General features: G+C 38.4%; 2 protein-coding genes across 13 annotated transcripts in view; one reads left to right on the forward strand and one right to left on the reverse strand.

Moving 5' to 3' along the window:
- The window catches only part of DNAI4 (dynein axonemal intermediate chain 4), a 58,082-nt gene extending 56,686 nt beyond the window's left edge, over positions 1–1,396 (reverse strand). Inside the window, 2 exon segments of the mRNA XM_019732114.2 lie at positions 1,228–1,339; positions 1,342–1,396. Coding sequence (XP_019587673.2) covers positions 1,228–1,339; positions 1,342–1,396 — 167 coding nt within the window.
- A 125-nt stretch (positions 1,397–1,521) lies between these two features.
- Positions 1,522–15,834, forward strand: part of MIER1 (MIER1 transcriptional regulator) — a 56,593-nt gene continuing 42,280 nt past the window's right edge. Inside the window, exons 1-4 of one of the 12 annotated variants that reach the window (XM_019732147.2) lie at positions 1,886–1,995; positions 2,786–2,886; positions 4,993–5,102; positions 5,608–5,684. In XM_019732147.2, the coding sequence (XP_019587706.2) occupies positions 5,018–5,102; positions 5,608–5,684 (162 nt within the window). In that variant the 5' untranslated portion in view covers positions 1,886–1,995; positions 2,786–2,886; positions 4,993–5,017. Of the gene's footprint in view, positions 1,662–1,885; positions 1,996–2,027; positions 2,167–2,785; positions 2,887–4,992; positions 5,103–5,607; positions 5,685–6,868; positions 7,132–15,834 lie in introns of those variants that run through there. The other 11 variants (XM_019732138.2, XM_019732165.2, XM_074334918.1 and 8 more) reach the window with 11 other exon arrangements.

A 15,834-nucleotide genomic window follows, 5' to 3' on the forward strand; every position in this document is an offset into this window, starting at 1 on the left:
GGGGTGGGGGGTGGGAGATGAGGGTAAGGGGGATCAAATATATGGTGATGGAAGGAGAACTGACTCTGGGATTCATAGATGATGTAATACAGAATTGTACACCTGAAATCTATGTAATTTTACTAACAATTGTCACCCCAATAACTTTAAAAAATAAATTAAAAAATTTTTGAGATGTCTATTAACTTCTAAGTGCAGATGTTTGATTTTTTTTTTTTTTTAGTCTGTTTTCTTAGGAGAGGTGTTGGCTAGATATAAACTTGTGAAGCATCAATACAGGTGATTTTTAAAAGGAAGAATAGTGAAGTAAAGAGGTTTAAAGACTGACCCCAGCAACACTCCAATTATTTGGATATGGGAGAGATGAAGAAGTACCAGCAAAGAAGTATTTTGAAAACTAGCTATAAAGCAAGGGGAAAACTATCAAAACTCATGAAGCGCTAAACTAGAACAAACCTGCTGATGGGTGAGTTAAGAACGAAACTGATATATGACTGCTGCATTTAGCTGGACGGTTACTGGTGACCTTTACGAAAGCTATTTTGCTGGAGTGGTAGGCGGGGCAAAAACCTGAGTACCATATTCCAGGGAGAACGGAAGGTTCTCTCCCGAGAACTTTCAACAAGCTTTGCTGAAGGAAAATCAGCTGAGAGGGAGAAGATTGGAGAGATGTTCAAAGTCTGAGAAGAGGGAACAAAAGGAATCTCAAGTGTGGGAGAGTGAATAAATTTGGGAAATTTAGCGGCATTGCTGGGCAGCACTAAGGAACCATTGAAGTTGCTAAGTGAGACAAGTCCGTAGAGCTGTGTGCTTTTCTCCAGCCTCCCGTTCAACTGTTTCAGGAATGAGTTTTAAGACAGGATGGTAGGAGGAGGAGGCAGAAAAGATACCTCGACTACAGAACATAGTAATCTTCAGTTTGGTGGCCAATGAAGGTGAGAGGACTGAACATCTAGGCATAGCAAGGAGGGAACCAGCTTGAGACTGCAGACCGAATGAAACGGAGGAGTGCAATGAGGAAGGGTGGTTTTAAACAAACTAGGTCTTCTCATACAGCAAGCACAGTAGGGGGGTTGAACAAGGCTGTAATAGGGCAAGCAAGGAGACATAGCCTCCTGGAAATTTCGAGGGCTGCTGATTGAACCCAGATGCAGCAAGAGATAGGATCTAAAAGAGCTCCCTCCGAGACCCAGGGGGATGGACTTAGGTTTTAGCGCCGGAACTTACAATCCAAGGCTCGGTTCCTTGCGGATGTTTACCGGGGACGTGGGCATGGTGGCGTCTGGCTGGGGGAGTGGTTGACCACCCCGTCCCTGTCTGCTTCTGGAGTCCCTGTACCCCAACCCCCGACGTTAGTGGCTCCGGCTGAAGCACCGGAATGTTTGCCGGGCGTCATGGAGACGGTAGAGCCCAGGCTTAACAAGCGGCCGCGCGGTTGGCTGGCGGCTGGAGGCCGAGGAGGAGGGCGGAGGCGGAGGGGAGGGCAGAGGGTTGGTGGAGCAAGAGGAAGCTCGGGACGACGACTAGAAGAAGGAGGCGGGCGGCCCCGGCCCCAGGCCCCTCCCAGGCTCTGAGTCTCCCCGGCTGCAGGCGGATGGATGGGGCTTCTTCAGGCGGTGGCGGCAGCAGCGAAGGTGGCGGCGGCAGCAGCGGCAGCGGCTGTAAGTGCAGCCTCCGTAAATCACCTCTCCTCTCCTAGTCCTTTTTGGGATGAGAGACTCCTGAGGTGTCCTCGGTACCCTTTCTCCCCTTCCCCTCCCCCACCGCATAGTACCGCCCGGAAGACCCTTAACTTCCGGGGAGGGGCTGCGAGAGAACGCGCCCGTCTCGATTCCCCACGGGGAGTGGCGCTGGCCGTCCAAGGCGCATGCGTAGCTCCCTGTCGCCGCCCCCCTGCCCCGACCCACCCCCTGCAAAGCCTGGTCCTTTGCTTTGGCGGTGGCTGCGGAGCCGATCTTCTCCGGCGTCTGCAGCGCGCTGGGAATCCGCAGCGGAGTGAGTTAGCCTAGCCCAGTTCGCCTCCGCCGCTTTTTCCTGTCGGCCCCGCATCGTGATCGGGGTGGGGCTAAGCTGACCACCCCCTGTGGCTCCGCCTCTTTTCTCCTGTTATCTCTGGGTTCTGGTCCCAGCCCGGAGGAAGCGTCCTGCTTGTATTGCAGCCCTGTGGTGAGCAGGATGCTTGGCAAACCGACCCTATTCAGAGGGAGTGAGGGAGGGAAGGAGAGCCTTGAAGTGGGCATCATTGTGAGGGAACGAGGTCCTCCCGATCGGTGGGGGGATCCCTGGGGACAGATGCCTCCCCCGCCTTTGAATGGGCTTGCTCCAGCTTTTAGTAAAAGATCTCTGGCCTAGAACCCAAATCTGGTCCTCCCTTGCTGTGTGACCTTGAGCGAGTCACTACCACTCTCTCCTCTCTGGGCCCCCGTTATCCTTAAAGCTTCCTCCAACGCTAAAATTCTTTAATTTTGCAGAAAAGCTTATGCAGTGACAAGACTGGCCGGTCTCCTGAGGCCGCTTAGCCGAGATAACCTGGACTTTACTGAACCTTCTTTCTTTATTCATGGGTGGAATGAGATGACCTATTTATTGGAACTCTTTTATTTCTTTACTATTGGTTATAAATTGCATGACTCAAGATTCATTAATGTTTTTCCAAAATTGTCATGGGATCCTTGCTCTAATTCGTGGCCATCTTTTTAAAAATTACAGACAAGGTGAATGGTGAGTTTGCTGTATCACCATCTCTGGTCTAGTTACTACTGAGGCTTTCTTTCCTTTGATCCAGATGGTGTGGTGGCTCGATTCTCCCAGTGCCTGGCTGAGTTTCGGACGTGGTTAAGAACCAACTGGTTGAGGTTCAATGCAGACAAGACGGATGTGATGCTGGTAGGCAGGGGCACACTTGGAGATTAAGGGAGGGAAAATCCAAACTCCCTCAAGTAATATAAATATTATATTACTGTTCTTATATGTTCCAGTATTTGAGAACTGATGGGCCAATAATTTCCAGAGTTTGGGTGAGATAAAAATAACATGTCAACAATATATGAACTATAAAAATGTAAGTTTGTGATAATCTGATAAAATAGGGCCACTGGCTAAAACTCTATGTGAAAATTGTGAAAAGAAAACTCTAAACTGTTCTTTGAAGAACCAGAAGGCTATATAAGTGTTTTGAGCTGGCATTAATAATAAAAATCAAACTAACAAAAAGATGATGTTGATTGTTGCATAGATGAGGGGCTTCCAAATGTAATGCATTACTGCTTTGTAACCTGCATCCTGCCTACTAAAGGTAAACTCAATTTATCTAAAATGTCATTTAAAAACATTGGTGAACTTTCTTGATATTTAGGTATTTTCAACCAAATTAGTAGTTATCCATAAATTTTTACTTGCACGTCATGCGTAGGCTGTCACTTTTAAACAAAAATTTTAAGAAATACTTTACAAAATAATCTCAAAAGGGACTCATGGTCTCTGAAAATTGTTATAGAATTTGTTTTTAGGGTTTTGAATGTGCTGTATTAATCTATTTCATTCAGATGGCCCCAGTGTATAAATTGCTACAAGTATTTTTTTGGTGCATTTTGTGAGGTACCTTTTTGAGTCACATAACAGATATGTTTGTATAATATGGGTATATGTTACTTATATTTGAATCAGGTGTTGGTACTGAATAAAAGGTTATATTTCTTAGGATATGTAAATTGCCAAAGACGTTTATTTATTGGTCAGTTTAAAGTACTGGTTGAAGTAAAATTGTGACCCTAAAATGCTTTTGTTAACAGCAAAATAATAACTCTGAGGGGTTCTTGTATGTGTGTGTGTATTACAGCCCTTATAAAATTGTTTAATAACTTTTTAATGGAGTATCCAGTAAAGTGCTTAAAAAGAATTTCCCAATATAATAGCAGTTTTGAGTAGTTTCATGTGATAAAAGTTAATGTCAGTGTCCCTGAAAATAAGGAAGCCTTTAGGTGGAGAATGAGAGCTAGAGGCATTTATTCAGGCTTTGTCTAGTGATTTCTCGTTTTGTTTTGGGACACTAGCCATACATCTCACATAAAATTAGAATTAACCACACTTTTTAGTTTAACTTTAAAATATTACTACTATTAACAGAACTACCATTTTGGATGTCACATTAATATTATAAGCTAATAATTTTTAACAGCTGATAGGTAATGGTGAATTCCCTGAGGCCTTCAACTCTGTCATGTCCTGTTTTCAGCTCTTCTAGTATCAATAGGCTTTAAACATTTATTTTTTGTTTACCCAGGTATAAATATTGACTGTTTTCATTTGAATACAAAGAAGATATCTATTGTGTTCATCCAAAGTGCTGAAGAACTCAGGGTAGTGGAAGGAAGTAAAAAGGAGGGAGCTTCTGGTTTAATAAAAACAGTGTTGCAAAGAGCTTTTTTTGAAAAGCTCTTCATGACAGTTAAGTCATTAGAGGTGTTTAAGCATAGGCAGAAAAGCCTGGATGTGAGTGGGGAAACATAGTAAGAGATTCCTAGCTAGATAGGGTAGAAATTGACTAAAGACCTTTAAGGTCGTATCCAACACTAACTCTCTATGGCTAATGAATAGTTAATTTTTACATATTTGATACTGAAGAGGTAATCAAGCGTTTGGAGAAAGACTTTGGTTTCCTTCAGGTGGCTCCTAAAATTTAAGATAAGTATATCACTAGAATAAAGTGGGAGTAGAACTGTTGAGTTCAGTAGTAATGTGTTACTGATGACTTACAATATTGGAGCTGTTTTCTCTTTAGTTTTAGAATCTCTGAACCTAAAAAAAAAATCACTGAACCCATGTTTATAAAAATGGAAGGAGAAAAATGTAGAGGGGATTTTTTTTCCTCTATACAATGCCACTTAAAATTAGTAAAATTGATACATAGTATTAATAAACTTAAAGGTAATTTAGCAGTAAGATGGCTACCCATTCAAAGATTTCTTAGAACTTGATTTTCCTGAATTTCAGAATTCATTCAGTACCTTAAAGGACCATGATCCCCAGCTTTTTATCATACTTGGGATTTTTTGTTGATGGTTTTAATGAAGAATCAAAGATTAAATGGGCTTATTTAGCAAGTAAGTTATTCCTATATCTTGCATTTTTGACACTTTTTAATTTTCCTTTTGGTAACCATCTAAATAAATTTCACATATTAGCTTTTGTATTTAAATAGAAAATCCTCCTTCATTCCCATGGTATCATAAAGCCTGAGTTTCTACCTCTAAGCCCCTTATTCTTTTTATCTTTACCCTCCTTAAGTCTATACACATCCATTGTTCTTTGCCTTTAGCTATTTCCATCAAGCATATCAAAGTGAAAACTATGTGAAAATAAACTGACTTTTTAAAAAGTCATTTTTATATGGAGTCCTAAGGGCTAAGGTAATTCAACAGGGTAACACTCAGAAACTATATACCTATGATAAAATATTCCCCCAAGGAATCCTGAAAAACACTTTTATATAAGTATTCTAAAAAATAAAATGAAAATACTATACAGTACAGTTAATGGTAAAAATTGTTTGTAGATTTGGGAACCTTAAAGTTTTCCTTTCTCTTCTTTCCCTTGCTTTTCTTTCAGTAGAAAATGTGCATCAGATGTTTATGTTTAATTGGTTTACAGACTGTCTGTGGACTCTTTTCCTGTCAAATTACCAGGTAATGTCCTTTCACTTAGCAGCTACTTCATATACCTGTAAATGCACAAATTATTATTGGACATAAGAATTTCAAGTTAATGTTGAATCTTTGGAAATAGGAAACTGTTTAATAGAGTTTAGATTTTAAGGAAATACAAATACTTTAAGAAAACAGCCTCCCCCATATTACATTGCAAGTTAAGTATTAAAGAAAAATTATGTATGTGCAGATTTATGCAATATATTGTAGCACTGGCATCACATTTGGAGGGAATGAATAATTTTCATATTTAACTGGTTGATTTCGGTAGTCATTTTTAAAACTGCATTAAGAGTAACCCTTGGACATTTGGGAAAAAACAGTCTTTTTAAAATAAGACTTTTAAACTCCTAGTTTAGTAAAATGTGTTTGTACACGTTTTAATACTACCTTTGTAGTAGGCAGTATCTGCCTTAGTAATGGAAGTGAAATATGTTTGTTATTTTGCAGTTATTGGCTCTGGCAATCATCAGAATTGGCATGAACGCGAATTGGCAGTTCTAGGCCAATACATTACAATAAACTTTCAAATTGCAGGCATTTTGAAAAGGCATTGCAAATAAGCAAGTTCTCCCTCCATACAGTCAAGTCGGAGATTAGTTATGTTCATCAAAGAGCAGCTTTTCGGTATTTCACATTTAAAAATTTTCTCTAGTGCAAAATTCAACCATTGTACAGTTAGGTTGCTACTGGCATCTCAGAAGGGTTGTGAGGAAAAGCAAATGAAATATGAAGATAGCAGACTAACACAATCCCTTAATCTCGGCTCTGACTGCTAAAATTTGGAGATACGGAATTTTACATTTCATGTCGGGAATCAACCGACTGGAATATTTGTCAAGGGATAACCGCTTTCAAAGCGCACTACTTGCCGTTGTTGCATCACAGCAACATCCGTTTTCCAGAAAATGCACTTCAAAATAAGGCCTACATGTAAAATATAACGTATCTTTTTCCCTGCGATGTGAATGCTGGACGTGGTTCCTTTGGCACCTTTCTTTGACTTCTCTAGTCCCTAGATGCTTCTTCCCCCCAGCTAGAGTCGCGGATCCGCTAGGGCCAGGGAGGCACTCCTCGCTGAGATACCCACCTCCCCTCGATACCCACCTTGACTCCGCCCCCTCCGCGCTGCTCGGGGAAGGGCTACCGCGGGGCCGCGCGCGCGTCCCTGCTCCCGCGCGCGCGCCCCGGCCTTTTCCCTCCAGTCCAGCTCAGCCGGGTCGCCGCGAGGGGGCGGAGTGGGGTGTGGTGGGCGCGCTCCGGCGGCTCCTGCGCGTTCCCGCCAAGGCAGTGGCGGCGGGAGCGGCAGAGACGGCGGCAGTGGCGATTAGAGTCCCGTTGCCGAGTCTCACATCCGGGTTCTGGCCGTGACCCAGCTGCGGCCGCCGCGGAGATGTGACCCGTCAGTACGGCAAACATGGCGGAGGTAAGGGAGCTCGCTCCCCCTCCCCGTCCCGGAGCCGGGCGCCCCTGGGCCCTGGCCGGGGAGGAGTGGAGTGGGCCTGGCTAGGAGAGGCCCAGCCCTGCTGGCGCCACTGCCCACCTGTTGTCCGGAACAGGCCGCGCTCTGGGCGGGAGCTTTCCCGGGAACTTAGTTGGGATGGGTCCGGGGGTAAGAGGAAGCGGAGGCGTAGTTGGACTTCGGGGACAGTTTGAAGGGTCTAGTGCTGCGTAGTACTGCGTGCGGAGAGGGGCCGGAGGCGGGGGGTGGCGCCCGCCGGGCAGGGGCGCCTGTGGCGCAACTTCGCCGGCCGGTGTTAGGGGCCAAGAGAGGAGCTGCTGCTTCCTCTTCTTGCGAAGTTTCTTCCCTCCCTAACCGAGATGCTGTTGCGCCCTTCCGCGTCACCCCCATCCGTTTGCTACTGACATCAGTCTGTGCTGGTGGGGAAAACGTAAGACAGAACGGCCTTTGATTAATTTTTCTGATGGTGATAAAATAAGCGTGGAGAAGTGAACCTGGCCTTTTGTAATCCAGCCGTCCAGGTTGGGGGAATCTCCCCATATCTCCAAACAGTTCCACCGAACCCCTCACCCCCAAAGTAGAACCTCTTTTTCTCTACGTTTTAGAAGAGTTGCTTTCTACCTTCCCCTTCTTCACTTTCCAGGCATCCCCACCATTCCAAATATAGTCGATCTTCTAAATTTTTTCTCCCCTTGGGAAAAAAATATTTTTTTTGCCACCTTTTTTGTAATTAGACGAGCATCCCAAAGTCCCCTTTCTTCGATGGTAGTTTTACATGTTTGGGCCTCAGATCGGTGGGCAACCATTGTTTTGATTAATTCGAACTTAGTAAATGCTACTGGAGATTTAAGTTTTTGTCTCTGCTTTAAACCTTAAACATTTGACTTTTTTAGAAAAAACTTTTTTTTCTTACCCTCGGAAGAATTTTGTTATTCTTTACGTTCTGGACTTCTTCAAGAGGTTATATATTTAGATTTTTTTTTTTTTTTTTTTTTTTTTTTTGTCTTTTTTGAGTAGAGCCCCCCTTAATGATTGAATGATTGACAAAGCATTTCTCTTGTGTCAATTACCATTTTCATGCTCTCAGGCACCCAAAATCAGATTCAGGAAGTAGGTAATTCTTTTTTACCATCAGTCCTCAAGTTTTGTCTTCTTTATTTGTTGGATGAAGTCAGTGGTACTTTCATCAATCCCATAATATCACCGTTGTAAACCTTGGAATACAGAAACATGATTAGATTATGGGAAACTATTAATTTGGAATTCTTTTCATATACCTGTTGAGTGGAGGGACCTACTGTTAACTGTTTACTGGTGTGGTACTTAGGTTGCTCCGTCTGTTTGCTTTATGGAAACTGGCTTTAAATGCATGTCCTGGAGTATTTGCTATTAAAGGAGGACACGATTTTACTGTAGCAGGACTGTTTGCTGCCAGTATTCTTTTTAAAACATTTCATATTTCTGATGTAAAATTAAATTTAGATCTTATATTAGTTCCATTTCTTTGCTCTTTGTGGTTCAAGAATTGTTCAAGGCACATGAATTGGACAAAACATAATACTTTGTATTTTACTTAAATGTGACTGGATTTATTCTACTCAGCTGAAAGAATTTTAGTCCTGGTGAGGATTGTTTCTTTTCTTCATATATAAAAAGAGGGAGGGGTTGTAAGTAGCTGGATTTACATATATTTTATCAAATAGTCGTTAGTGGATCTCCCTTTCAGTGAATGCCCAATGGGTGATGTAGTTTCTTCCCTAGTAGTGCTGCTCACAATGGTTTGAGCATTAAGTTATGTAGTCATATTTTAAAGCAACAAGATATTATTTAAGAAAAATTACTTAGTATGTGAAAATGTGAAATTTAAGTTTAAAAAATCTCACCCAGAAATTTGAACTGCTAGCACATTGAAAATTTAATATGTAAATGGAGGTTGATTAACATTTTATTTCTTGTTTTAGAAATTAAAAATGGGTGCCTTAAGAGGAAAAGCAGTGTTTTAGTCACTAATCATTTCCTAATATTTTCAAGTGTATATTCAGTTTTCTTAAAAATTACATCACTTGGAGAATGAAACTTATTCTGTAGGAACACATGGATGGTTCAATTTCAAGAAGAAAAATCCTGAATTTTGTTTTCAGTGCATTTATTTAGAGACCTGGTATCTTTTAACAAGCTCATATTTTATATTCTTCAATTATTTGTAGTTGGTTTCCTTTATAATGAATTTGGAAGAAGAGTGGAATAACCTTCATCTGTGTCTTATAAAAAAATTAAAACAGGTGAAGAGATAAAAAGTAAAATTAATTTAAAATTTTTTGATTTCAGTATTTTAATTGGGATGGTTTTAGAAAGTAGTCATTTAAAAAATTAGATGGAGGAGAAATGCGTGGTTTATAAAGTGCTTTTACTTGGTTTTATGTCAGCTTTCAGGAGATTCATTCTTTATGCTGCCAATGTAAACCATGTGGTAAAACAATTCATATGCTGTGCTGTTGCACCTACTTTGGTTAAGTAGACTTGAGCTAACTGGTGAAATAACACTAAGTGCAAAGCAGCAATATATTTTTATTTGATAAATCTGAGGGGAAAACAGATTATTGAAGATGCACGTCTCCAGAGAAAAATATAGGCATTATGCTTCTGGGTTTTTTTGTTGTCTCCTATATAGGAGAATGACCCTGACCTTGTTTTTTTAGGAAAAAATATTTAATTCTTGAATACAAATTACTTTAGATGCGAATAGAATATACTTGGTTTCATATAGTCTGATCATCTCAATCCATAATAGGAAGTATGTATTTAGCAGTTTTTCAAATTGTGGTAACATTAAAAACATATTTAATATGCTTAGAAGAAATGGCATCTGCTATTTTTCTTAATTTTTTTTGTAATATTTTTCATTGCGTTTTATCCCTTGAAGTTATTTATTCATCTTCTAAAAGGAGGCCAACTTAGAGGAAGGAAATTACAGGGTAGTCACAGTTTTACAAAGCAGTGAGAAAGAAAGAATAAGAGGAAGAAATAGTTGATCCTTTGGGTTTTATAAGGAATGTGGTGTAGGGACCTTAGGGAAGGAACAATTTGTCTTTTATTTCAGAGTTTGTAAACACATAAGGGACTTTCTTCTCAAGGGAAAAAAAAGCCACAGCATAGTGCAAGACCAATCTTTTCACCTAGGCCATATTGCTGTCATAAAAAGAGAAGAAAATGTAATGGACTTGCTTTTCTGTGTTAGTTTTAAGTATTTTAATGTTTCTAGAAATGATACAGAATCTGTTTATTCACTGTCACATCTATTCATTTCTCTTAAAAACAGACTTTTTGCTTAGCATTTTTTGGAGTATATTTAGATTTTGTTTTTTAAGGAAATAGGATCATCTTGACTGCTATTCTTGATAGTGCTTTCTACTCTAAACAAAACTTGTTTCACTACAATGACTTTAGACCTTAAATAATTCTCTATACTGGTAATGAAATTTTTTTTTTTTAATATTTATACGTCAGAGCTATTAAGGATTTATTCAAAGGAATCAAGAACACCAATGCACGAGATTCCCCAAATGCTTAATTCAGGAGAAGTAATAGTCAAAGTGCTTGATAAGGTAGGAAAGGTTGATGGGGGATATATAGAAGTAAATTACTTTCAGAGAATTCTTGTGAGACTTAATTAGTTTCCCAGATAATTCAGAAATAAAACACTGCCATTGAAACTTCAGCATGTCTTTATGAAAAGTAATGTTATATAGAAATTTCTTGCTTGAAGTTCAGATCTAGTCCCTGTATATTTCAAAAGATTTGCAAATGGTTTCAAAATTCATTGCAGTGATTAAACTGTTCAAGTACCAGTCGTTGCTTGGGGCCCATTCTGTTTGACTTATTCCACTGAATGAAGAATGACTGTTATAATTATGCTTATGTAGATGTGAAATTCATAAAGTAATACCCCCAGAAAACTTTTTGCAGATTGAGATCCTCTTACCAATAGTCCTAGATTCTAAAAAAAAAAAAAATTTCAGAAGTTTGTTAAATACCCCATCCATTTAGCTAAGTACTCCTTAGTAGTGTTCTGTCTTTTGAACAATTCATAATAAAAGTAAAGAACTTACAGCTGAAAGGAATTTGAACTAAACTTGAAGAAATCTAAATCTTATCTTAGAGAAAATGAAACTGAGCAGTTTATGTAATTTGTTCTAGGTCGTGCAGTTAGTCTGTGGCACAATTAAGACTAGACAAGTCTTCTGAATTCCTGATGCTTAATAATAGCAATTCATCCTCTAAGTTATTACTAGTGTAGTAAGTTTGCTAATTTTTCCTCAAAGACAACCTTTTTTATGCCCTAGAATTCCTCAGGATAACAGCAAAGTTAAGTGATTGAATTTTGTATGGAGGAAGAAGGATGGTGAGCCCTTGGCATAGTTCCCCTGCTTTCCCTGTGCTGGAATAGGGTCCTTAACTCCTTCCTGGCTTCTAGCTTCATGCCCATTGCTGTGAGAATCTCCACTTTAGTGTTTACCTTACTAAATAGGTGACATAGCTCTTGAAGAAATGGTGGTAGAATTGGTTTGAGGGGAAAAACTAGTTCAGTTAGTTATACTCACTGAAAATGGGTTTTGGTTGCCTGGAATTAAACAGTCTGATAATTACTTTGTGTCTTTAGTGCCTTATTTATTTATTTTTTTAATAATGGTAGTCTTCTAGTTAATTGATCTTTTACTCTCAGTTTAATAGTTTTCTGGTGTATGGGATATTTCTCACTGTATTCTAGAAAAATACTGAAGAAACATTTGAACAAATCTGAGGCATTGAGTAGTTGTACCACTATTAGCAACGTGATCAATTAAGTCATATACTATATGGGTCAAGGTATGAAAATTGCTAGTTCAGTTAGTTATACTGAAGAGTTAATAGAGTTTATTTTTTAAAATTTGATTTAGCCTGCTCATACTATGTCTGTCTAGTGTTATGTTACCCATCTCAGATAAAAGAATTGTGTATGTACTTAAAACAAAACTAGGTTATTTTTCAAAATTATAGACTTATTAAAGAAAATTAGTGGGGAGTATTAGATTTTCTTAAAAATCTGAAAGTAACGGAAGTAAATGAAAATGTCTCATAATTCCACAGGATGATCTCTACTGACTTTCTTTTTAAAAATCATGGAGTAATACTTGCAAGTAGTTAGAAATTCCAGCAGTACAAAAAGGTATAAAATGAAAGAAGCCTTCTCTCCCCAACCCATTCCCTAGTGGTAACGATTGTTAACAGATTCTTGTGTATATTCTTTTGGGAAAAGCATTTATGTATGTTCCCCCCCAATTTACTCCCTTCGCTACACATTTCTTTTTACATACACACACACACACACACACTTTTTTCTCAATCAATACAGACAAATCTCATTCTTTTTAATGGATTAGTAGTGTTCAACTGTTTGGAGGAACTGTATTTCATTTCTAACTATTAATAGTTAAATGATGGACTTTGAATTTTTTCCCAACTTTTTGCTATGAACAACTTGGTGGTAATGAACATTATTCATATATCTTGGTGTGCTTTTTTAGGCGTTACCAGTAGCGTAAATTCATGTCGGTAAAATCATCTCCAGAACAGTTAAACCAACTCGTACTCCTACCAATAATGTATGAGTGCATTTTAAATACATTTTAATTCCCAGTGTAAAATCATCTTTACTGCTTATATTTTATAGTTAGGTATTGTTATGAGTGAGTACCTATATGGCTTTAGTTTTATTTTTTTTTGCCCTCCTTCCCTCTTTCCAATTTACTGTAGTCTTTAATGGTAGATTGTTGCAGTTTTCTTGGAGGGTATTGTTAGACTAGTTCCTAACATGACTGGTTCCTAATATATCCTTCAGAGAATAGTCTGAAATAACAGGCGATAACTTGCAGTCACATTTGAAACCTTTGAACAGATGAAAACCGTTTTAAAAAGAAAAAGAAAGTAAGGGTAAAGGAGGAAGGAGATGAAGAGAAATTTTTTTATGAGTTGTTTCCCTGGGAGGTATAGAAGGAATCAGGCCCTAGGCTTTTAGTTCCACCTTCTTCACCTACCATGAAACCTTAATCAAGTCACTTTACTTCCCTGGGTTTGCTAATACATAAAGTGAGGTAGGCAGGGAAGATATTATTGCCAGGATTATGGTTATAATCAAGTAACTTTATGCATTTGAAAATATATAGTACTGCATTAACACATGCTGGTTGTGCTGTTTCAAATACCTAAATAAATGCCCTCATTCCACACTGAAATACCAGTATTATGACACTAAACTCTTACTTTGAAAGATAATTATTTTGTTTGTTGGTTGGGCAAAAGTAATGTTTACGGTATGAACTATTTTCAAATGCCAGTTTTCCAGAAGCTTCTCTTTGATAATTAACTTCAAGAAACTGATGTCACTCCCTCCCTAAACCAACACAATAGAATTTTATTTTGAATATGGAATACTAAAATGTATATGTATAGGCAGACTATCCCTGCATCCCCTCCCCCGTCCTAACCTAGATATACCATCAATCAAATCACGATTTTTGGAACATTCCAATATGTCTAACATAATATGATCATTAATTTTATCTTTGAACACTGGGTGTTCTACTTAATGTCAGCTATATTTACAAATGCTATACCAGCCCTCAAAGCATTTGATATCTTAACGAATGGAAAATATTTGTGGCCTTTTCCAGAACTTTAAACTGGTTAACTATTCACCAATAAAACAACAATCAGTATGGTATTTATTGTCATTTAGTGCTATTTGAGGCCTTTTACAAACTAAAGTATGAGTATACAGATGCCATTCACAATTCGCTATCTCTGTTACTGCCAATGTCTAACATCAGTGAAAATGTACCATTCTTCAGTAGAATAATTTATTTTTAATCAGAAAGCCTTTTTTATCAGAAGACTGTTAAATTGAATAATTATTGGGGTGTTCAAAAAGAATTAAATGCTTAAAGAACCATTTCTTTAAAGCTCCTAAGTTGAAAAAAAAATACTGGTTTTTCTTCTTCATGCCAAGCAAACCTGTCTCAAATTTACTAAGAAGGAGGAACAGCCTTGTAAGGCTACTCCATGAACAGTGAACCTTGGACCAGATGAAGATAGTCATGAATGGTGCTGTAGCCTTGGACAGAGGTTGTGGTTAAACTTGGGAAATTAAAGTATAATTACATTAAATAAAAGCAGGTTCTTTTTTTTTTTAAATATTGATTTGTTGTGTAATAACTTGTGTGGTGGATAAATTTGGTGTGAGCCAGAAATGCATAGTCCTGCCTGAAAGGTGTTAAGCAAACTAGAAACCACTTTTATGTTACATCATTCATTCTATTCTCTCACCCTACTCTTCAGCTTCCCATTAGAGGAACCAAATTAAAAAGTGGTGCTGTTTTGATTATTGTGGCAGAGTAACTTAAAGAAAGATGCTGACACTTGAAAATATCCAATACCGAATACTGTCAGTCTTTTGTTATAATAGGACAATGCTATAGGCAAGGGCCATTCTCGTGTAAGAATTAAACCGGGGGAAAAATAGGACCCTTGAAAAAGTATGCCTCGCGAGAGCCTAAGTCACCACATGGAATTTGGAATGTCATACTACGGTAGTATACTGTGGACAGTTTTCAAAATGGAGTTTTACAACCTTGTAAGAATTTGTCTTAGATGCCTAGCTTTTGAAAAATTGGGCACTTTCCTTATTTCTATTTTGTTCTTGCCTCTCTGCTCCATTATGAGGCAGAAAGAAGGAAAATGCACTAAAATATCCCCTCTCTCTTTTGCTTTTGGCCCTCCAGCATCTCTGACTTCTTTTGTGCATGGAATAAATAGCACTGAATGAATAGGCACAGTTTTAGTTATAAAGTTGAAGTCATTTGAAGCATCTTTTGAGGTTTTGTTGTTGAGTTTGTTATTAATATATTTTTATATAGGAGTTTATGTTTGTAGATGACTTGATTAAAATGGTGAGTTAAGATAAAACACAGCCACAAACTGTCAGGTGGTGATATTACTAAAATAAGTTGCTAACAATTTTATCTTTTAAGTTTTCCAGATGCTTGTGGTTAAATGTATGAGAAAGAGAGTAGTACAGTAGAAGGAGCTTTATAATTGGGAGTCTTTGTGATCTTCCATCAGCTAACTTAACCTCTCTAGATTTAGCATGAAAGGTTGCTAATTTTGTGATAATCTGCAAGTATGTTTGTTAGTAAAGTTAACCTGATGTACTGTTTGGTGCTTAAGTAACATTTTAACTTCCTTGCGCTTGCTTGCAACATAATTTTTAGTTAAAATAATGTCTTAGATTGTTTCCACCTTTCTTCTGCAACACATTTTAAGCCCTAGATCAGCTTGACAGCAAACCTTGTTCCTAGTTTTTCTGCATTGGTTGGAGGGAGTATTCAGGATCAAGATCTAAAATCGTATCTCTTAAACCACATGTGTTACGGGACCCATATTTGCCTTTAAAATCTGAATCAATTCCATATTATTGTCTTTGTTTCTAGATTCAGGAGTGTTTTGAGTTTTTATTTATGTTTAAATAATTATGTCAAAGAAAGGATTATACGGAAGTTTTAGTTTGTCGTAAACAGTTCAGATACAAAATTTGCTGTAGTATTTGTTGTCATATTAATCATTGAATAATTT

The sequence above is a fragment of the Rhinolophus sinicus genome, linkage group LG06 (assembly GCF_036562045.2).
Source record: "Rhinolophus sinicus isolate RSC01 linkage group LG06, ASM3656204v1, whole genome shotgun sequence".
Taxonomy (NCBI): Eukaryota; Metazoa; Chordata; class Mammalia; order Chiroptera; family Rhinolophidae; genus Rhinolophus; species Rhinolophus sinicus.